The following is a 23,706-nucleotide window of genomic DNA, read 5'->3' as shown; positions in this document are numbered from 1 at the left end:
CACAGTGAAGTTATAGACTGTCCCTCCCTTTCCGTGTATTTTGCTTCCCCCCTGCATCTGGAAGCCGTTAGCCATTTCCCCACCATGCTGGTAGGTACCCTTCTCCACGGCTCCCTGGGCCGCCTGCCATCCCAGCTGGGACACAGATGAAAGTGAGACTGGGCATGAGGTTCTTGACAGAGCGCCGAGCTCAGTGGGGTGAACCCCACCATCCAGAAGCTAACCTGGTAGGCTGCAGAGCTGACATCAGGTTGTCCGAGGATCCTGCCTCACTCCACTTTAAGGAGATGTAGGATGCTCTTTCTGTTCCTGTTTTAGTCTTTTTTTTTTTTAATGTTGTTTTTATTTGTTTGTTTGTTTTCTGCTTGTTTTTTAATTCCTCTCAACACTGAAGTGTTTAGAAGCTTGGGAACCAGGAGGAGATTGCAGCTGGAGGTGCTGGGATTATTGAGTGGTAGATCAGAGGACATCCACAGTTTGTCAGTCTCAGGTCCCAGGAGAAGGAGGCAGCCATGCAGTATGTCCCTTAGGGGAAGCACTGGGATTGTTCAGGACATGGGGGAATAGCATGCCAGCTTGAATAACTTCAGTGGCCTCTGGGCTGGGGCAGATGCTGAGCCACCAGTGTGACATCTGCCCCAGCGGCTGGGGACCCGGAACATCAGCACCTTCTAGAATTAGCAGGTGTGGGAGAGATGCTCTCTGAATTGATTCTTTCAGGCAAATCATGTGCTATCTTCGGAGCTGGCTAGGCCTGCGAAGAACATTCTCCCCAAGGACAGTAAGAGTCACATGTCAGAATGGCAAGACATGCTCAATATGAGGAGGGTGACCAAAATCCTTTAATTAGTCTTCGTCCCCGACAATCACACACGGCTGACAGGCCCATCCCATGCGTGCCTCAGCAGAGACCTCTCCGGCTCCCCAGAGCCTGCTGTGCCCAGTCCCATAAAAAGAAGCCTTGAAATTAGATGGAGTGTGCCTGACGGCCTGTGTTCTCTCCCTTCCAGCCAAGACGGACATGGCCTTCAAGGCATTCCTGGATGCCCAGAACCCGAGGCAGCAGCACTCGTCCACCCTCGAGTCTTACCTCATCAAACCCATCCAGAGGGTCCTCAAGTACCCGCTTCTGCTCAGGGAGCTGTTTGCACTGACCGATGCGGAGAGTGAGGAACACTACCACCTGGACGGTGAGCAGACGTTACACACAGACACGCGCACGCACACGCACACAGAGACACACAAACAGACACATACATATGTGCGTGTGCAAACACATATATACACATGCATGCACTCACACATGCACATGCATACACACACACGTACATACATGCACATGCAAACACATGTACATGCAAGCATACATGCACATATACATGCATAGACACACATGTACATACGTGCACGTGCAAACACATGCACATGCATGCATACATACACATGCATATGCATACACACACACACACACCGGCCATGCCTGTCCCAGCCTAACCTCTGCACAGCTCCTTCTCAATTCGTGTGTTCTTCTAGTGGCCATCAAGACTATGAACAAGGTCGCCAGTCACATCAATGAGATGCAGAAGATCCACGAAGAGTTTGGTGCTGTGTTTGACCAGCTGATTGCTGAGCAGACGGGAGAGAAGAAAGAGGTGAGGAGTGTTGTTGAACCCCCCTCCACCATCCCCCTAACTCCCCCCCTCCCGGCATGATACTCTCTTTTTATGAGGTGCGATTGTTTCCGTTGGCTGCTGTTGCGCAACCACACTTTTCCTCAGGAAATACAAACACCGACCTCAAGAAAGCACCCCATGATAGACCACAGTACAGACACCACCAAGTCTAGTTTGGCAAACCAGTGAGTTTTATTGGGGTTACATATAGGAATATATATGGGTAAGGGGTTACTCACAGGAGCAGAAGTGACTCAAGGACAGCTGTATCACCAAAGCCCACCCCAGCATGGTGACAGCTAACAAAAGCTGGGAACCTGGAGCTCACTGCACAGCCTGCAGGTAGTTCAACAGGTTGGACAGTGTCCTTTCCAAGTGACTCAGTTGATCTAAAACTCTTCCAGGAGCTGGTTTCTGCTTCTTCAGGGCAGCTGGTCTGGGCTAAGAATATTCACTGCATCCTGACTTGTCTGAGAGTGACTCTGGGCTGTCTATTTTGCTTACTGGGGGGGTGGGGGGGGGGTGGGGAGGGGAGGGGGTGTGTTACGGTGAATCCTGTCAGTTTCAGGGACTTCCTGAAGCTGTTTTGAGTTATTTAATGTCTCTTGAGGATCTTCCTGGGAGATGGAATACTTCAATCTTGAGGAAACTGCTATACATCAGGACTATTGTCTTTAAAGCCCCATATGTCATAGTTTCTTTTACTGTCACTTTGAGGAAATACTCAGACCATAGCACTTAAAAGGGGGCTTATGTTGGCTCACAGTTCAGGGTAAAGTCCATATGGCAGGGAAGTCACAGTGACAGATGCTTGAAGGAGCTGGTCACATTGTGTTGTAAAGTCAGAGAGCATTACACACATACTGGTGGTCAGTTCACCGTCTCCATTTTTCCCAGTCCTGATCCCTGCCTCTGGTTAAGATGAACCTCCCCACCCCTTATAAAGTATCCCCCAAGGCCAGCCTTAACCTAGGCAGTTCTTCAGGTATACTCCATGGTGTGCCTCCTAGGCATCGAACTGACTATGCTCAAGGCTACATGAATCTTTATTTTCACCTGAGCTGTTTCTTGGCAGAGTAAACATGCATCTGATGTTCTGTTCTTTGCCTTTGGGGGTCTCTGTTTTCATTTGTATTGCATGAGGAAGTGAATGCCCTTACCCAGTGTGGGCTATTTCTGTGAATGCCTCTGAGGTGTGACTCTGAGTCTCCGGGTTAGGATATCTAGTTTTCATCAAGTACCAGCCACATAACTGGTACTTGATAAATGATAGTTCGGGGAATGTTGGTTCCAGTGCCTAGCAAATTAGAAGTAGCCAAGGGGATATTTTCCCTTAGTGGTCCATTGCTCTGGAGGCTTCAAAGGGAGAAGAAACCAAAAGGCAGCTGGAGACCCAAGGGCTGCGACTGGGCAGAGTGAGCAGCACTGAGCCTCTTGGTACTGTCACTGAGTGGAAAGTTGTCAGGACGTCTCGGAGGTGATGGCAGTCCATTTTTATCCATGCCTTTCAAGACTTCTTTCTAGGACCCAGATAGATCCTTGCAGGAGCCGGATTGCTGTCTTGGGTATCCATGGCAGGACTGTAGAAGTTCTTGAGGTCTGATAGAGATGTGCTATGCCAAGTTCATAACTCAAGTCATGGCTGTGCCCCAACTCACATGGGCAGGGATCTAGAGTCTGGCAGGAGGTACTAGAACATCGTGTAACAGAAGGTGAGTGTCACATGTACACAACACACACATATGCTGCACCTACCACACACACCTGCCATATACATGTGCCATACATACCATACACATACATACACACCATATGTACATACATACCACAATCACACACATCATATACATATACCACATACACACCACAGTCACATTATATAATAATCACATACATGCCACAGTGACACACACACACACATACACACACACACACAATTTTGTTTCCTGGAGGAAATAGAGTTTAACCCTCCTATCACAAAGACTTTTTAAAGACAAACTCCCTAAGACTGTATCTCAGCACATCTCCTGAGTATTAATTATGTATACACTCTTCCACGGGAAGTATGTGGAGAGTGATGATGGAGACTGGTTCCCTTAGCTGTAGATGTCCTGCCAGTTTGCTCAGTGTGTGTTACTTAATATCAATAAGTGTATTGATATGAACGCTTAATATTTTTATTCTTGGTAATGATATGCCCCAGCAATAATTGCCATAATTCCTAGAACCCCCGTCAAGGGAAGCATGTTCAGTCCGAGAGTTGATCCCCGTCAGAGCGGCTGGCAGCTGGGCCTGGAGAATGGAAGCGAGCTGCCTGGTGCTGAGGCGGCTGCCGGGTTGTCGCTGTGCATGAACACAGTCGGAACACCTAGAGTCACGTGCTGCAACGTCAGTAGACGCCATTTATCCTTCAGAAGTGAAATCTCTCGTTTTCTAGGATCTGAAGCATGGCCTTAAGAAGGAGAGAATGGGACTTAATTTTTACAGACCCAAAGAATTGAGTTGAGTGATCAGCCGGTGGCTGCCTGAAGAGGTGTCTCTGAGGAACTTAAGTGGTCTATAGCACTTACACGTCGGAAAGATCATGGAGTTTTGGGAGAAGCTTACCTAGACCCCAGTTGATTCCCTTACCTATAATCTCGTTGCCGAGAGCACCTGACTGGGGAAAGGGGAGCACTAGTTTTTTTTTAATTGGACATAAGTAAACTTATTTGGGAAGAGGGACTTTGGTTGATAAAATGCCCAACAGATTGCCAGTAGGCAAATCGCAAATCTGAGGGCATTCTCTTGATTAATCATTGATGTGACAGGGTCCGGTCTTCAGCAAAATAGTACCTACCATTTCTGGGCGGGTGGTCCTGAGTTCTATAAGAAAACATGCTGGACAAGCCAGTAAGGAGCACTCCTCCATGGCTTCTCTTTCAGTTCCCGCTCTAGGTCCCTGTCTTACGTTCTCTCCAAACTCCCTTTTGTCACAGCTGGTCACTCACCGCACGTGGTGGCCACACCTTTGCTGTTGGACATGACAACCAAACCAGTGTGAGGTTTTGTTTCTTTCTTCATGGTTTCCTGGGCAGCTGAGCTATGATTTTTCTCCCTGAGTTGAATTTTTTTGCCTTTTGAATGGGAAGGAAGCACATTGGCTCTTTATATCTAAATTGGTAGCATCGCAGTTTGAAGGCTTTGAATAAACTGAGTATTGTGAAACTGTAGCAGTTAATTTGATATTCAAGGTGACTGTTAGCTGCCACATGGGCAGGTGGCAAATCTGGACCGCAGCATGGTTCAAGTCTCAGGAAGGATGGACAGGGATGGTGTGCATCGCGGCACAGTGTTTGGAACAGTTTGCAGTTTAAAGTGTATGGCTGTCTCTTTGAGGGGACCTGTCTTTCATTGAATGTTCATCGGCTGCTGACCCCTGGCAACTGAGAGAGCCACGGTTGTTGGATGAGCACAAGGCTACCACTGGCCGCTTAGGTCTAAAACAAAACCCCTGGTCTGAGTCTGTTTAGCACTTGATCGTGAGAAGCGCCCGATTGGAGTCTGACCACATGGTCTCTGAGGAGGTCATTGTCCGTTTCACATGTGTGGCAAGAAACCTCCAGATTTCTGGTTCTACTTTCCCGGTTCTAAAGTGAAGTACGGGTTTCTTTAAAATGAATTGGAAAAGGGAAGCCAGATAATTCTACCTCTCGCTGAGGACTGAACTCACTTCTGTGACTCTGGGTGTTCCGGTGGGGCGTCTGTCATACATTCTCCTTAAGAAACTGTCTTCATTGAATATAAAAGTTTTAACTATGTAGACTGTGAACCCTGGCTTATCCCCCTTTGTCATCTCATTCCTGATATTTTGATAGATAAATATAGAACAAAGGAAAAATTAGAACTTTTTTTCTTCATGTATATTAATGAATGAATGCTGTATGGGGTGTTTCTAAATTTAAGTGTGACTATATCCTGGTAAGCCTATGTTCAGATAGAAATGTCTAAATCAAAAAATATATTTAATTACTGGACAAACTCACTGCAAGTTAAAACATTAGCTAAAACTATGGTAAGTCAAAGCCATCTGTCTATAACACAACATGAAGCTTTGGTTCACACACACACACACACACACACATTGTAGAAATGCCAAATAAAGCTATCTAGTGTATTTAAGTGCATACTAAGCAAGCGTTTTTAGGAGCAATATTTTCATGAACTATATTTGACAGTGACCTCCTCCCCTATTGTAAAACCACATGCAGACCTACATATGGCTGACACCAAGAGTAAGCTTGCCCGCCTCTGGTTTGCAGGTTGCAGATCTGAGCATGGGTGACCTGCTCTTGCACACCAACGTCATCTGGCTGAACCCACCCGCCTCACTGGGAAAGTGGAAAAAGGAGCCAGAATTGGCAGCCTTCGGTATGTGTCAGAAGGGGGCGCTGGGGATGGGAAACAGCTGACTCGGTTTTCCAAACAAGAATATTCCCTTTCCGAGGGATGTTTTATTATAATGAAGCTAATTATAGTCTGCTGCTCCAAATAAATACAAATGAATATAAATTAAACCTTCTCGATAAACGGGTTCAATGGTAGCCACTCAGCTTCGTGTGTGGGCGTGGCTCTGCACATACAATCTGGGGAGTGATTAATTTTTTTTAACATCTTATTTTAAAAATTAATTTTACCTGCTTGTCCATGTGTCCTTACAAAATAATGAACTGGTAGTAAACGAAGAAAAGCCGAATGAAGGATTAAGAGTAAACTGTTTCCAAGAGCTCAGAACCTGGCCCTTCATCTCCTCCGTGGCTCAGCTCTGCTCTACTTAGGAGGCCATTTCTCAACTGAACTATTGTGGTGTCTTCCTGGGTTACCAGGGAGCTCTCAATCGTGTTATTAATGCTAGTGGGAGTAGACATATTGGTCATTTACGTTGATAATCTATTTTAGGGAGGTCAGGTGGAGGTCAGATAGGAGAATCTCACCCTCATGTTTTCTGAGGGAGAAAACCTAAACTCGCACACTGGGAGACTGCCTAGTTCAGGAGCTGCGGCTCGTGGCTTGTGAGTGTGAATATGGCCTCTTGGGGGCTGTTCCTGAGCACCAAGTGCTTAGCAGCCCCTGCTGCTGTTTTATAGTGAGTGCTTTTTGTCCCTATTCTTCCCTAGAAGGCTCAGGCTAGGAAATCTAGCAGGCGCCGCCCTCCCCTGGCCTGGTGTTTTTGGCTTGGGAAGGGGCAGTGCTTACTGCTTTTTTTTTTTTTTTTTCTCACTGAATGTTCTTCCTTCCCTGATGTATTCCCAGACGGACCTGCCCAGTCATATTCAAAGCAGTGTTAAATACTAATGTTTATTGACCCCTCCCACTTAGAGCTACTTAACTCTCATTAAGGAATTAGGCCAAAAAGGTGAATTCTAGTTCCTGAGTTATAAATACCGTGTGTGTTAGATATAGAGAGAGTGGGGGGGGGGGGCTTAATTCGCATAAATATAAATCACTTAAGCAGTTATTAGAGGCATTGCACTAGTCCTTCAGCTACTACAGTGAGCACAGCTAAGTTTAAACCTTAAAACAGTAAAGCTAAAATACAGTAGAAACTCAATTGCCGTGAGTTACCGCAGTCAAGCGGGGCAGCCTGCGCTCTTCTGTAACGGCCCCTCCTGTTTCTCCCTTGCAGTCTTCAAAACGGCCGTGGTCCTTGTGTATAAAGACGGTTCCAAGCAGAAGAAGAAACTTGTAAGTGTTCTCCCTTCGTCCCGTATTTTCCAAGTGTCCCCATCTGCTGGTCTAGTTCTACCCTTATCATCGGCAAAAAGCCTCCCATTTCCTCTATGAGTGTCCCTAAGTTCTCTGGAGGGGACCCCAGTCTGCCTGCTTCCTTCCTGTGTGGAGCACATGAGCAGATACATACTGAGCCTCCCCGTGGCCAGAACGACTTTTGCCTGTCTGTCTGTCTGTCTGTCTGTCTGTCTCTCTCCTTCTTGTATGAGGTTTATTTTCTTTTTGTTGTCTCTTTCCCTGACTCTCTTCTCTGCGTTTAATTGGCAAGGCTGTTTGCACAGCATCATATTGGTCACGCAGCCTCTGGAATCTGCCAGGGAGCGGAAGGGTATGAGGCTGACGTGATGTTGCTGTGGCTGGCTCTGAGGTCCCCAAGTCTGTCACTGATGTGCAGAGTGGGAAGCTGGTTCAGGGAGATGACCTTGCCCTTGGAACAACATTCTGCTGCTCTCCCGCAGGTTGGCTCTCACAGGCTGTCAATCTACGAGGAGTGGGACCCTTTCCGGTTTCGCCACATGATCCCTACCGAAGCTTTGCAGGTCCGAGCTCTGCCCAGTGCAGGTAAGCACTGGCGTCTGCCAGGTTTCCATTTTTCTTCTCCTTCTCTTTCTCTTCCTCCTTCCGTTCCTCCTCCTCTCCTCCTTTCTCATCATCTTCTTCTTCCTCTCCTCCTCTTCCTCCTCTTTTATATTAAAAAGCTACATATGTTTGTATATGCATGCATGTGTTATGTCACTTCCTGGGGAGGTAAGAGGACAGCTTGCAGCAGCTGCTTCTCCCCCATCATGCAGGACTCAGAGTTCACACTTAGGCCACCATGCTTGGCACCTTTGCCTGCTAAGTCATCTCTCTGGGCCTGGGTTCCCATTTCTTACCCATGTGTGAGTTATGTCTATATTCATTCCTGGTCTGTCCTCCTACCTCTTATCTTCTATGCTTAAGTTAATTCTTCCCTCCATCTCCATTGCCTCATATTAACACACAGACACACACACACACACACACACACACATACACATACACATACATACACACACGCATATACACACAGATGCATACACATATGCACGCACACATGCACATATTCTACCCATATACATATGTGTGTCTGTCTGTCTGTCTATCTATCTACCTACACATATATATGCACTAACTACTGAGCCATCTCCGGCCCCCTTTTTTCATTCCTTAAAACCTTAATATAGTATATTTTGATCATATTCACTCTTCCCCAACTCCTCCCAGATTTTCCCCCACCACTACCCCTTCCCAACCTCCGCACTTTTTCTTCTTAATCGGTAGCCCACCAAGTCCAATTTGTGCTACGTCTGTACTCAGGAGTGTGGAGACATCTAATGGAACATGGTGGCCACACCCTTAAAGAAAACCAACTGTCCTCTTAGAAGCTGGACTCTCAATAGCTGCTCAGCTAGGGGTAGGGGCTGCGAGCTCCCATCTCTATGCTAGAGTATTCACTACACTGCCTCCTTTTAAACAGCTTCATTAACTAGTGAATGAATGAATGAATGAATGAGCCGATTAAGCGAGCAAGCAGAGTAGGTGTATGGGATTTTCTTTAGAATTGTTGTAGGGGATTGCAAACTTGATTTACAGGTAAATTGGCAGGTGCTTTGGGGTCGTAGGTCTGTTGCTGCTGTGTAGTATTTTGAGGTTTAGACACTTAAATGCTAGTGCTGTCTCTTTTAAAATTGTTATATGTGTATTAGAGTTTTGTTTGCTGGTATGCTATGTGCCATATGCGTGCAGTTCCTGAAAAAGCCAGAAGAGGGAGCCAGACCCCCGGAATAACACTTGTTAGCGGCCATTTGGGTGCTGGGAAGTGAAGCCAGGTCCCCTGAGAGAGGGAGTCTTTTAACCAATGAGCCACCTCTCTAGCCCCTGATGTCTTTTAATGCCATCGTCTTAAAGTTAATCCTAAAGTTAATCGGCTTATGTTACCTGATCGTATTTCCTCAGACCAGGTTTATAAATGGAGGTTGATTTCTGTGGCAGGCGGTGGGCTTCTTAGGCAGGAATTTTGCCTTGGTTAAGGACATAACTTCACATTCTGAAGACAAAGGAGCCTTTGTAGTAATGACATTTCGTCCTCCCAACCTCTGCCTTTCATTCAAATCAAATTTAAAGCCTTGCAGATAAAAGCATATTTTAGCTGAGTTATAAAGGCTGGTCACAATGCTACATTATGGGGTACATTCCAGTGGATTCAAGAGTCAGTACTTGAAGTTTCTAGATTTTTGTCTGAGTTTGGGGAAGTTTGGCAGATAGTTAGGTGATGTAGCCAGAGGGGAGGATTCTGAACCACTGGGGAAGTCAGAGCCTACAGGTGTGGAGCCCCGAAGTGTCTGCAGCGAACCTTTCCCTCCACAGACCCTTTAACCACCACTTAACACAATGTTGGGTTGTTGGCATGACATAGCTTCAGTCCTCGGAGCTGGCCCTCTGTTTCCATGGGTTCCACACCCGTGAGCCCAGCCAACAGTAGCTGGCTCTGTGGGTAAAGGCGCTTGCCGCCAACCCCGACGACCCGAGTTTCATCTCCAGGAGCCTGTGGTGGAAGAAGAAAACAGGCTCACAAGTGTTCCCCAGCTTTCCCTTGCAGGCACACGCGTGCCTGCTCACAGTAAATCCGTGAATGTTAACAGATAGTTTAAAAGAATCCAGAGAGCAGCAGCTTCACTTAATGCACAGCTCTGCTCTTGTTTAGTGGACAACTTGGGAAGGCTATGACAGGAATGTTTTGTTTTGTTTTTCAACTGTTTTATTTATTTACATTCCAAATGTTGCCCCCGACCCGGTCCCTCCTCCAAGAGTTCTTCATCCCATCTCCCTCCCCTTTGCCTCTGAGAGGGTGCTCTCTCCTCACCATCTCCCCCTCCACCCCCTCCATTCCCCTTCCCTGGGCTATCAAGTCTATCAGGATTAGGCGCATCTTCTCCCACTGAAGCCAGACAAGGCTGTCCTCTGCTACAAATGTGCCAGGGGCCATGGACCAGCCCACGTATGCTCTTGGCTGGTCCATGGCCCCTAAGCCTAGTCTCTGGGAACTCTTAGGGGAGTCCAGATTACTTGATAGTGTTATTCTTTTTTTTTTTTTATTTTTTTATTTTTATTACATATTTTCCTCAATTACATTTCCAATACTATCCCAAAAGTCCCCCATAGCGCCCCCCACTTCCCTACCCACCCATTCCCATTCTTTTGGCCCTGGCATTCCCCTATATTGGGGCATATAAAGTTTGCAAGTCCAATGGGCCTCTCTTTCCATTGATGGCCGACTAGGCCATCTTTCAATACATATGCAGCTAGAGACAAGAGCTCCGGGGTTCTGGTTAGTACATCATGTTGTTCCAACAATAGGGTTGCAGATCCCTTTAGCTCCTTGGGTACTTTCTCTAGCTTAGTGTTATTCTTCCTATGGGGTCGCCATCCCCTTCAGCTCCTTCAATCCTCCCTCTAACTCTTCCATGGCGTCCCCGACCTTAGTCCAGTGGTTGGCTGTGAGTATCTGCATCTGTCTCAGTCAGCTGCTGGCAGAGCCTCTCAGAGGACAGCCGTACGTACTAGGCTAGAGAAGCCTGTTTTAAGTCACCCAGGTAACCTGTTTGGGCGTTAGCTGTGGTCAAATAAAGAGAGGACTCCAAAACATAAGCCAGTGCTGGCCTCCCTGTGCCCTGTCCTGGGGAAGGTGCGCACTGGGCTCCGAGGAACCATTGGCCCCAAAGAACTTAGCGCCTACCTGAACTAGTTCAGCCAACGAGGCTGGAGAGCAGGGTGGCTTTCCTCAGTGTGGCGCATCTGCGAGATCTTCATGGTGTTGTATTAAGATCTGTGTGTGTGCGCACTCATGCATGCTCATGCGTGTGTGTGCCTGTGTGTGTGTGTGTGTGTGTGTGTGTGAGAGAGAGAGAGAGAGAGAGCATGTGCATGTTCTGTAAGCCCCTCAGTCTCTTAACCACTTCCCCCTCTATCCAGCCTTCTGTTCTGTTCTTCACAGCACACACTGAGCTTGTAGCGTCCGTCTGTCTCTTTAGCTCAGGGTGGAGGTGAAGTGACTTTGGTCTCAAGTTGCTTTGCACTGTCTTAAGCAGACACCAAGCATGAAAAATTCCTCTGTTAAAAAAAATATAAGTAAGTCTGCTAAAATATGCCTAACCTGACATTTTAATTTATTTCCAGATGCAGAGGCGAATGCGGTATGCGAAATTGTCCACGTGAAATCAGAGTCAGAAGGGAGGCCCGAGCGGGTTTTCCACCTCTGCTGCAGGTGAACCGGGCTCTGGGAAGTCCCTGGGGCGGGACCTTCTTTTCTGTCTCTGCAGATGAGCCCATGCCTCCTCTCAGAGAAGTTAATACTTGCCAATGAACTGCAGCTGTGTAAATTAAAACTACTTTCATTAGGAATGCAGATGGGAACCTGGTTTGCTTATTCGCTTTCTGAAAGGAAGCGGGCACTCTTTTTGTAGAGCAGGGCGAGCTGTAAGGTTCCCTCGGGGAGTTTTGTCTGGTACTTGGCTTCGAACTCTGAGAGTCTGCTGTGAGAGGGAATAGGGGCGGAAGGTCTTACCAGCATTCCTAAGCTTTAAAGATCCAGCACAGGGACACTGACCGCTGTGATCACAGGGACATGTTGAGGGACTCCTAAATTGTTGATATTGATTGTCCCCTCTCCTTCCTTCCTCCCGTGCTTCTGCCTCCTTCTCTTTCTGTCTCTTCCTCTAGAATAGCGTATGCCATCCTGTTGGGCTTGAAATATGACCCATCTTTAATTAGTCGTGTGCATTCAGTGATTAACTCAATATTCATCTAGTTCTTCACGTACAGTACTAATATGCTACACACTGCCTGCAGTGATAACAGAATTCATACCATTGTCATCACTCATAATATTTTTAATGTTATTGCTAATATAATAAGAAGATACATTTATCAAACATTAAGGGCGCAATGTACCTCAGATTCATTGCTTCCTTAGCTTGAGGGGCAGCCAAGACTGACAAGAGGATGCTCTGCCCAGAGCATTACAGAAAATGCATTGACTATGTTCAATCTCTGCATTCAGATGGGCCACAGCCCACGAGACATGTTTGCCATATCATCTCTGGGCAGCGGCGGTGGCAGGGATGGGGCGGCGTGGTGCTTGGGGCTGATCTCCAGAAAACTGTCACTCGTGTGCGCACGAGTGCACCACATGGATACACATATATATGCACACAAATGTTGAACTTAAAGAAAAATAACTCTCACCTAGAAGATACTTTTCTGCCATGAGAATTGGGACTGTTTCACAGGTCTTAAGCACAGTTTTTAGGAATCTATCCTTGGTACTTAATGTGTGCATCAGGACCCGGCAAGAAAGAGCAAGCTCACTGGGAGGGCTGCCAAGGTGACAGTCTTGCGGCCCATTATCTCCTTAATATCATTCTACAGCAAGTATGTAAGACCGAGACTTAAGTGTCAAGAGCAGGATTCCGGCAACCTCTTGGTATCCAACAAGTTCATCGTTTATCTATTCATTATTGGTGGGACTCTGTCCTAATATGGCTCTAGAGGATGATTTGCAAACCGTGAAGGGATTGCATGTTTTACCTCTGCCACGAGGAGGCAGCTGAGCATGGAAATAGGGGTCCGTAGCCTCTTTCCCCTTCGCCCTTGCAGATGTTTATTTAGCTGCACCCGACGACATTGATAAGTTCCCTCTGTGGAGTCCTGGCTCCCTAACGCGTGTAAATCTTCTTTTCGTAGTTCCCCAGAGAGCAGAAAGGACTTTCTGAAGTCTGTACATTCGATCCTGCGAGATAAACACAGAAGACAGCTCCTCAAAACGGAAAGCCTTCCCTCAGCCCAGCAGTATGTCCCCTTTGGAGGCAAGAGATTATGTGCGCTTAAAGGCGCCAGGCCAGCCATGAGCAGGGCAGGTACTGTGGGGATTCAGACCTACAAGATCCCTGTCACCCCAGCTCCACTGTAGGTCTCCAGGGGGCAGGAGTTAGGCATGGTCTTGGGGGTGGGGGGCTGATGTAAGTAGGGTCTTCTTCTGTGGTGTGAGGCTCATGCCTTGTCTCCTTCCTGATGGGTTCTGGGGAACCTTCCCTTTGCTTGCGGTTCTTCCCTTACCTCAGCCTTCCCTCGCTGCCTCCCCTTTGGCTGGTATGCTCCTCTCTCATTGGCCAACCCAATGCATCCTCTTTTGGAAGGGGTTCTCTTAGCCTGCTTGTGGAATGAGAGTCACTGCTTGGCATGGCAGCCAGCTTTGTTCAGTAGAAAGCAGTGAGTTGAGGTCAGCAAGGTCATAGCCCCCTCTACTGAGAACACCGTGACTTCCCAGTCTAGCGGAAGACACAGCCCGTTCTCAGTGAGGATGCGGACGTGCTCTGGCATGGTAGGCCAGTTGATGCTGCAGAAGTTGACCCTCACTTCGTGCCTGTAACTTTAGTTTCAGCCTCTGGGTTAGTTTAGGGAAGGTTTCAGCTGCTACTGGGAAAGAAGAAAGTGGAGTTTAACTGGTTCCCAGTAAATTCCCTTGGAGCACTTGTCCCATGTCTCTGGAGCAAAGGAGGAGGAACACCATTGCCACCATGTGCAGATGGCAATAGAGCAAGGCCAGAAGAGTGGTATTTTCCCAATGCTGGACTTACAGAGAGCCATCCACATCCTTGCCCTCCTAAGATGCAGCCCAGAATTTTTCAGGAAGGAGTCCAGTAGAATAAATTTCCTTTACACGCAGGCAAACAAACAAACAAACCGATTTCTACTTTTGACACAGTCACCTCCCCACCAGTCCTCAGTCGTGTTGCAGAGATGCAGGAAGAGCTGTGACGTCATAGGCATAACCTACCAACCCTGACTCGGCCTGTTACAATCTTAGGTACCTTGAGATTGACTAATGGATGTCGGTGGAGGCTACCTGAAGTCTGTTCTCCATTCAGTTGATATGCTGATTGAAAACCTAGAACCCAGAATCCCAGACCCCAAAACTGCAAGGTTCTCCAAACAGCCTGAGAGTCATGCATACATCCATGCCCACGGCCTCTCAGGGAGTACTCTGTAAAAACAGGCTGTTGTTTCATGGCAAGAGAGAAATTTGTTGAAGTATTTTTTGTGCTCCTCTTGTTTGCTGAGGGGTGTTTAATTGGGAAATATGCACCAATCTCAGGGACCCTAACTACCAGTGGCTCTTGCTGTTAACTTAGGAACCTAAATTCAAAAGTGCATTTACATAAAACAAAACAAAACAAATCCAAAACACATATGCACTCACATTTTGTCCATAGGAGGTAGCAAAGTTTTTCTCCTGAGATGATCTTAGAAATAAAAAACAAACAAACTCATTACCTGCTATAAACCATTACAAATGCCAAGAGAAAGCCTCAACATGACAGCCTGTTGGATTTGTACAACTGAAAGCATATTTCTTTGTTTGTTTTCCTGCCAGAGGGCTCATTTTTTGGCTGAAAATTGTTTCTATCCACCCTGCCTTTGACGTAACTCACTACCATTGGAGTATGTGTGTTCCACAATTTCCAAAATGGAGCGCCAGTGGATCAGTCAAAGACTGCCTCTCTGAGACGGAGAGAGACCCACTAATGCCATCTAGCTTATTAAATGGCCTTTTCATAAAAGGCAGACAATCACAACACACTCTGCATTTCTCAAGACCCGTGTGCAGTCTGGAGAGCGTAAAGACAAATACCCCGCCTCCATACTTACTCTAAAGTGGGATTACTTCGGCCAATAACCGACCTAAAATTTCTCATAGTCTATAATCTTTTTATGGAAAATCTGAGGCTTATGGAGCAGCTAAAAGAATCTATCCCTATATCTATATTCCATAATTAGTATTTTGCTCTATTTTCACTGTTGCCCACCCATCTGCCATCTGCGTGCACCATCTTACCTTGGCACGTTTCAGAGCAGCAGCATGACTGCACTTGGCCCCTAAATCCCACCATGAAGGCCATGCTCACGTTTCCAGTAGACCAGTAGTGAACTGATGTCATTCAGATGTAGCGATTGAGTAGAACAAGGTTGGACTGCAGTGGGGTTAGGCTCAAAGTGAAGACGACACGTTTGTGCCTTCTCCCAGCGGAGAAGTAGCTTTCCATTTCCTCCCATGTTGCCTGGAGTTTCTTTCTATTCCCATCTTTAAACAAGTGCGGTGCCAGTCTGTTCTGTGTGTGGAGATAATGGGACACTCAGAACCTGGACAGTAGGTGTCTCCTGGCAGTTCTGAAGCAGCCTCGCTGCTTTTGAGACTTGGGTTCCAGGACAGCTGCTCCTGACTGGTGTGTGCGTTGCTCCCTCCATGGAAAAAGCCTGTGTTGCATTTCACCTCAGGGTGTCCGATGCAACAGTCACTTCGGCCTCCAGGGAGAAGTGGCATTGTTTCCACCAGAGCCATTGCGTGCGTGCGTTCTTGCGTGCGTGCGTGCGTGCGTGCGTACGTATGGCGAGTGGTGGGAGCATTCGTTGCTTGCTTGATTGGAATCTCTATTTGTTTGCTTGCCTTTAGTAATTCTGGCTTCCTGGAGGGCAGTGGAGTAAATTAATAAACCCCAATATTTTACCTTGGAGTAACTTTCTGTGGCGCACTGTTTCTCAGTGCTAGAGTGGCATCTGTTACTGATCTCTTAGGCCACTCAGGCACACTGTAGTTTTAATTGCACTGTAGAAGAGTTGGCGATTCACAGCTTGGAGTTAGTTAGGACTATGACTCTGCTTAGCCTCAGAGTTCATGTTGGACCTTATCAGAAAGGGTGCAAAGAGTGGACTGGAAGGGCAGTGTCTCTGACAACTGACATCCAGTCTCCAGGAATGTGATGCCCTCAATCTAACTGTGGGTGTTTACGTCCCTGGGGAGCACTGTCCCCAGCACAGTGCTCCAGAGAGCACAGCAATGCCTTCCCAGCACAACCCCTGAAGGCTTCTCTCAGGCTTATCAAACACCTCTCTCCTGGCTAAGTGACCCTCGGATAACCCTGGTAAGCTCTCTAGCACTGTGCCATGGGCACAGTAGTGTTGAGGACAGTCTCTGGCCCAATGCTGAGAACAGTAGACATCTGTGTTTCCTGTCTTGTGGGTGCACGGGTTAAAGTAGATTATTTCCTTCTCCATAACCCAGAGCCTCTAGTGTTTAGACCCTCACTCCTTACAGTCTCTGGGCCCATCCTTAGATCTGAAGATCCCTTCAGACATCTGAGCAAAGTAGACAACACTGGGATGGTAAGGGGTAGACCCCAAACTCCTGAAGCCCCATTCACCTTTTATGCTTCTTTTCTTTGCTTGCTGGATTTTCATCTCACAGTAAAGCATGTGGGGGTTTATTTTTATATTTTTGTGTGTGTGTGCAGTGTCTGCCCCAAGCAAGTCTCTTGGGAGGAGGAGGCGGCGACTGGCCCGAAACAGGTTTACCATTGATTCAGACGCCATCTCAGCCAGCAGCCCGGAGAAAGAGCCCCAGCAGCCCCCCGGTGGTGGGGACACTGACCGATGGGTAGAGGAACAGTTCGATCTTGCTCAGTACGAGGAGCAGGATGACATCAAGGAGACAGACATCCTCAGTGACGATGACGAATTCTGTGAGTCCCTGAAGGGCGCCTCAGTGGACAGAGACCTGCAGGAGCAGCTTCAGGCTGCCTCCATCAGTCAGCGGGCCAGAGGCCGGAGAACCCTCGATAGCCACGCCTCCCGCATGACACAGCTCAAGAAGCAAGCGGCCCTGTCGGGCATCAATGGGGGCCTGGAGAGTGCGAGCGAGGAAGTCATTTGGGTCAGGCGCGAAGACTTTGCCCCCTCCAGGAAACTGAACACGGAGATATGACTTCCTTGTCCCTTTAGAGAATATGTGTGTAGATATGATGCCGGCCCCACCCTCACTCCGCCCACCCTCCTGTGCTGTCCACGAGAATGTCCCCTTAGGTCGCACTCTTGCACACAGATTTTGGCAGCTGACTCGGGTCTGAAGCCATGTAGCCACCCACCTTCATCATTCTTAATGACATCAGAGAGAATCGTTCAGAATCCCAGACAAGCTTGAGTCCTTTCCTCTGTGCCAAGGGCTTTCTTTTATTTATTCTCAATTCATCGGGGCCTGAAGATTTAAAACGAAGAATCGATAGCGCTAGAAGTCAAACCGTCCCCACCACAGCAGTCAAAACAGGGACAGGACGGTGTGCACAGATTGTCCCAGCTCCACCTCTCTGAATCCAGTCTCGAAGCTGAGGAACCACCACCTTCAAACACACATAGAGAAACGGAACAGATGGAAACACCTGTACAGCGTGCAGTGTTCTGACTCCTTCCCTCTTCAGCGTCCGAGAATATCTGTGTATCTTAAGAATGTGTGAGGAAAGGGTGGTCGTCTCTGTATGATGAGCCTTTATTCTTTTTTTTTCCTTTCTTCTGTTCATGTCTATAGCTGGTCTTACTCTGTGTCAGTGTCTGGAAGCTCTAGTTTTGCAGAGAATTATAAAGATGCCAAACTCTTGGAAAAGAGATCCAAATTTATCACTTAGAGGGAGAGAGAAGAAAAAAAGAAACACTATTTTTTTGTATTTTCCTTGAGATGCAGGGGCACAAATAGATGAGAATTTTACAGTGTTAGGTGTAACTCAGTCTGAAAATGAGGATATAACCTTTTGCAGAGCAAGCGGGGCACGATGACTTTATATTTATACACAAACGGCCAACAAGAAGCTCATGCTAAGAATAAACTTTTCTGAGAAACAGAATTTTTTTTTTAATGTATGAATCTATATTTGAGATGGGAGTTTGGTTGGATTACAGGGACAGGAAATGGGGCAGTGTGTGTGTGTGTGTCTGTTGTTCATGGTGGGGGAGGGGAGCCTCCTCATGGGGTTGCCATGGCAATCATTGGTTTTCCCATCAAACTTGCATCTTCATCCACAGATGACCTCTCCTTCCCTGAGAGTCCACGGCAGAATCTTAGAACCTCTTCAGAGACGTCCTTTGCGGTTAATATTTTCTTCCATGCCAGTGAGACAGGGTAAACTCGCTACGGGGCCTAACCTTCTAAATGGATGTCCAGACAGGAAGAGCAAAACCCATTCTAGCACTTTCATTTAAAAAAAAAAAAAAAAGGTTTATAGCTTTTTGTTCCCCCCCCTCCTCCTCCCCATTTCACAATGTCCATTCCTTAAGAAGGGTTTAAATAATATGAAAACTTTGTTTTTGGAAATAAAAAAATATCTATATATCTATATATCTATATATCTATTTGGTGTTTGATACATCGGTAGGTACTTTAAAGACCTGAATTTTATAGTAGCTTTAGCAATTATATTTTATAAGAATCAGTTATGACTTTATATTTCCAGATAGAGAGTTCAGAACACCATGCTCTAAAGCCTTCCCCCACCCTGGCTTGCTTTCCTGCTTTCCTGACCTCTTACCCCCCGCCGCCCCCCCCCCTTTCGGGTTTCCAGGGCTTTGAGCTTGATCTTTTGAAAGTTTTATTCTATTAAAGTTTTTACCTTCTGCTTTTCTTAAGAAGCTCTAGAGTGGTTTCTATGCCCTTTGTACCACTGCACTGTTCGTAACATCTCGGGGTCGATTGCGGCCGGATGGGAAACTGAAGCAGAGGTGTCGGATAGTCACATTTTCTGGTCTCCCTGCAACACGTCCATCGGAAAAAAAAAATACTGGAAAGTCTGGTGCTTAGAGAGGGTGCCATTGTCTCTTGTATATACGGTCATGATGTGTCTATGTCAAAAGTTCTTATATATTTCTTTTATAAGCTGAAAGAAGGTCTATTTTTATGTTTTTAGGTCTATGAATGGAACGTTGTAAATGCCTGTCCAACAATAAAAGTACTGAAAAGGGCTTCGACTTCCCTGCGCCTTTTTTGATAGAGGGTGGAAGAGCTAAGTGCGGGAGAGAGCAAGTCCAGGAGAGAAAATTCCCGTGATTGTGTGTGTGTGTGTGTGTGTGTGTGTGTGTGTGTGTATACAAGTGTGCTTGCACTCACACACACACACACACATGCATGCATATATGCATGCATGCATGCCATAGTGTGCCTGTGGAGGTTAGAGGGATAGCCTACAGAAATGATTCTTTCTTGTCACACCATGTAACCCCAGATACTGCACTTAGTTAGGTGCAGTAGCAATGCTTGTTACCTGGTGAGCCATTTTGGTGGCTGTGGTGTGTGTGTGTGTGGTGTGGTGGGGGAACAGACATGGAGGCACCTGTCTGTAACCTCAGCACTCAGGAAGCAGTCAGAAGCTGAGTACATGTTTGAGGCTGGCCAGGGATGTATAGCTAGTGAGACCCGCTGCAGAGCGAGGCCCTGCCTCCCAATGTAAGAAAATTGAAGTAGCTATTGTGATCTTCCAGGGAAGATGCTCTGGCAAAGCTTGAACTTGTAACCAAAATATAAATAATATTAAGCATCCTGGCCTAAGGTGGCCAGTACTACTGTGCTTAAGTATGTTATTTTAAAAGAAAAGACATGAAGTTGGGACAAGATGTGTTGAGTGGGTTGTGTGGGCAGTTGGTATATATGATCATATTTTCTTATACATATGAATGAAATTCTCCATAATGATTTTTTTTTTAAATACTGGTCTAAAGATCTGGAGAATAAGAAATCAAAAACAGGGCCAGGCAGCTGGGGGTGTACATCTTTCATCCCAGCACTCGAGAGGCAGAGGCAGGTAGATCTCAGCTCGAGGCCAGCCTGGTCTACTCAGGGAGCCAGAGCATCCAGGGCTATGTAGTGAGACATTGTCTCAAACAAACAAACAGAAATGCAAAACACTCATTGCTTACTAAGAACCTGTGTATACCTGTGTATTCCAAAACCGAGGGTGCGTGCGACACTGTATCGTTTACCCAGGGTAAATGATACAATGTTTGCTTATACAACAGGGACCTCCCACTCACTCAATGCTGGCCATGCCTGATAGAACACATGTCATATGGGACAGCCACTGGGTAGTGTTGCAGAAACGAGAAATGGGCCTGCATTTAAGTCAGCTGCAGGGTTCTTCACAATAATTTTCAGTCCATGGTTGGTACAATCCAATTTTTTTTCCTGTCTCTTGCCTTGTCCCAATGTGAGCAGGCTGAGGGGTTTGTGAGGGGTTTCTAAGGGTGCTTGAGGTGCAGTGCAGAACTCAGGTGTGGGTGAATCAGCTTGAAACTCTGCATTCTGTCATGAGGGCCTGCAGCCATAGGCTACTACAGACCCGGGACAAAAGGTGGTCATTGGTCACTGTTCTCTGTCAGAGGTCCAGAGTCTTGAACAGCCTTACCTGGTCAGGCATCACTCTCCCCCCCCCACACACACACACATGCTGCACACATAAACATACACACACAAATGCACACACCCGTGAACACACACACACATTCCCCATGAACTCCATGTAAATTTTTTCCTTGCTGATCGCCTAGTCTATCTAGCTCATATCCTTGCTTGTAGGTCTGTGCTCAGGCAGAGGCATCTGTGGAACAATAGCATCGGCTGCCCCAGGATGATGAGAGAAACGCAGAAAACTGGGGGCTGGGCTGGGGCTCAGTAGGAAAAGTGTCTCGCTTCTCAAGCATGATGACTTGAGGTTCAATTCCATAACCCACATAAAACGTCAGGTTTAAGAGTACACACCTGAGGCTGGAAAAGGGACCGGGGTTCAATTCCCAGCACCCACGGGACAGGTCACAACTGCCTATAAATCCAGTCCCAGAGTATATGATACCCTCACACCAATACATATACAACAAATAATTTTTTTTTAAAAATATCTGTCTGTAATTTCATGACTAGGGAGGTTGACCTAGGATGACTGCTGGGACTCACTGGGCAGTCCGTCGAGCTGACTCAGAGTTTTCCAGGTCCTTTGAGACCCTGTTTCAAGGGTTAAGGTAGGGAAGAGCTGAGGAAGGAACGCGGTGTTGACGTGCGGCGCTGTCACCACCACCATCGCCACAGGCACCCGCCCCTCCATGAACACACACACAAGAGGGATACAAAGCCCTGACTTCAGGCAGAGTGACTGAACCCAAATCAGTGCAGTTCACGGGCGTTCTCTTATCTGATGAGCCTGAACTTAATGTCTAATGAGCCTAAGGTGAACGGTTTGATGCTGGAAAGGCATCTGCACCACACGCCATCTCATGTATGCACACACACCACGTGTGTGTGCGCGCGTGTGTGTGTGTGTGCGTGTGTGTGTGTATGTGAACGGTGTCCATGAGGTCAGAAGAGGGGTTGGTTTCTGGGGAGAAAGAAAGGAGCATCTAGCATGTTCCTTTCTATACTGCAGGTAGCCATGATCAGCCTACATGTGGCCCAAAACCGTGCTTCACCCTCGAGTCTTCCCCAGGGGAGCCTGGCTTCCTTACCTGACCTCGTATTTACATTCTTTGGGAGAAAAAGGCTTGATTGGATAGGATTTCCTCCTTCCACCCACCCACATCAGGGCTTTGTTGTTTTGTTTTGGGGAAAGCCCAGCCAATAGTCTATGAAGAACATAACAATAGTTAATTCTCCATACATTTTCCCCCTCTGGACTGTCTCCCGTCATGATGCGGATTCTTGTTTTGCCCCCAAATTTAAATGAAGATTGAGGGTTTTTTTTATGATAGTGGTAAAATCAAGTTTATATCCCAGACAAGGTTAGTATACTTTTTATCCAAGATCTAATATAACTTAAGGAAAATAAAAAGTCCCCCTCTATAAAAAACAAACAAACAACCCCCCCCCCCCAAACTGCAAACCAACCAACGGAATCAAATAAAACAACCAAGAATCCTGTAGACATTTTAAGGATAAAGTTTATATAAAGTTGAGACTCAGTAGCTGGACCAGAGACATCCTAGGACCCAGTTCTGGCTCCAGCAGATAGTTCATAGTTCAGTCTTAAACTCAGACAGATAGCAATGTGGTCATGACTCCAGGAATAGTATCATTCGGTTTGTGGACAGAGGAAAAGCCCAGGTAGGAGCGGGGTTGAGAACAAGTTCTGTTCACTTGAAACAAATCTTTGATGCCTTTTATTAAAAGCCATCACATAAAATGGTGTGTTTGTAGAAAACCAGGGTTCTGGGTTTTCAACGAACCTTTCAAGTCTCAGGCAATGTTTGGCCACTGATGGGAGAAAGGTGAACCAAACCCCAAAGAGCAATGATCCTGGATCCAAAATATCTCTCTCCAGTGGTTCACAGAGACAGATCATTTCAGGGGAAGCCAGGCCCTGGTGTTGAGATTCTTTTGTAAACTCCATCTGCCTGGGAGAGTGCTTGCAACCTAAGTGCACTCTCTGTTCACCACCATCTTCCTTCTGCTTGATAAAAAGAGCAAGGTTCGTCTCAACCATCCTTGATCACACTTAGGAACAAAGACCTTTGAGACACCAAACAGGTATGAAGACATGGTGTGCTGAGAAATTAAATGATGACATTTTATCCACAGTCTTAAATCTCAACTCTGGAGGTTCTCCCACATCTTGTCTGTTCACGAGCCTCAGAGAAAGCCAACAACATTATCTTAGGGTTACCTTGCTGTCAGGAGACACCATGACCAAGGCAGCTCTTATAAAGAGAAACATTTAATTGGCTTACAGTTTGAGAGATTCAGTCCATTATCATCATGGAGGGAAGCATGGCAGCATCCAGGCAGGCATGACGCAGGAGTTGCTGAGAGTTCTGCATCTTGATCCACAGACAGCAGAAGGAGACTGTGTGCCGCCACACTGAGAGTAGCTTGAGCATAGGAGACCTCCAAGCCCACCCCAACCGTGACACATTTCTTCCAAAATGGCTACACCTACACCAACAAGGCTGCACCTTCTAATAGTGCCACTCTTTGTGGGCCAAGCATTCAACACTCGAGTCCATTTCTATCACACCACCACAAACATTAATAGTGAAGGGCAGTCTCAGAGTTTTTAGTACTGTGATAAAACATGACCTATAGCAACCTAAGGAGGAGACCCAGCTTACAGCTTGTAGTCCATCATCCAGGGCAGGAACCTGGAGGCAGGAACTGATGCAGAGGCTGTAAAGGTGAGTTGCTTACTGGCTTCTTCTCTATGGCTCACTTAGCCTGCTTTCTTTTAGCACATGGGATCTCCAGCCCGAGTGGTACTGCCCACAGTGGGCTGGGCCCTTGTAGTAGTTTGAATGCACTTGGCTCAGGGATTAGCACTATTTGGAAGTGTGGTCTTGTTGGGAGAAGTGTGTCACTGTGGGAGTGGGCTTTAAGACCCTCCTCCTAACCATG

General features: G+C 46.9%; 1 protein-coding gene across 7 annotated transcripts in view; it reads left to right on the top strand.

The window, feature by feature from the left end:
* The window catches only part of Tiam1 (TIAM Rac1 associated GEF 1), a 349,838-nt gene extending 330,543 nt beyond the window's left edge, over positions 1-19,295 (top strand). For 6 of the 7 annotated variants that reach the window (XM_029470566.2, XM_029470562.2, XM_029470564.2 and 3 more), the window contains 8 exons: positions 1,011-1,190; positions 1,534-1,652; positions 5,975-6,083; positions 7,339-7,397; positions 7,901-8,003; positions 11,640-11,727; positions 13,206-13,378; positions 16,811-19,295. In XM_029470566.2, the coding sequence (XP_029326426.1) occupies positions 1,011-1,190; positions 1,534-1,652; positions 5,975-6,083; positions 7,339-7,397; positions 7,901-8,003; positions 11,640-11,727; positions 13,206-13,378; positions 16,811-17,280 (1,301 nt within the window). In that variant the 3' untranslated portion in view covers positions 17,281-19,295. The other variant, XM_029470567.2, reaches the window with a different exon arrangement.
* Positions 19,296-23,706: the final 4,411 nt, after the last annotated feature.

The sequence above is a fragment of the Mus caroli genome, unplaced genomic scaffold, assembly GCF_978045245.1.
Source record: "Mus caroli unplaced genomic scaffold, Mus_caroli_1 scaffold_17, whole genome shotgun sequence".
In the NCBI taxonomy this organism is placed as follows: Eukaryota; Metazoa; Chordata; class Mammalia; order Rodentia; family Muridae; genus Mus; species Mus caroli.
This window is presented reverse-complemented; position numbering and strand designations above follow the sequence as displayed.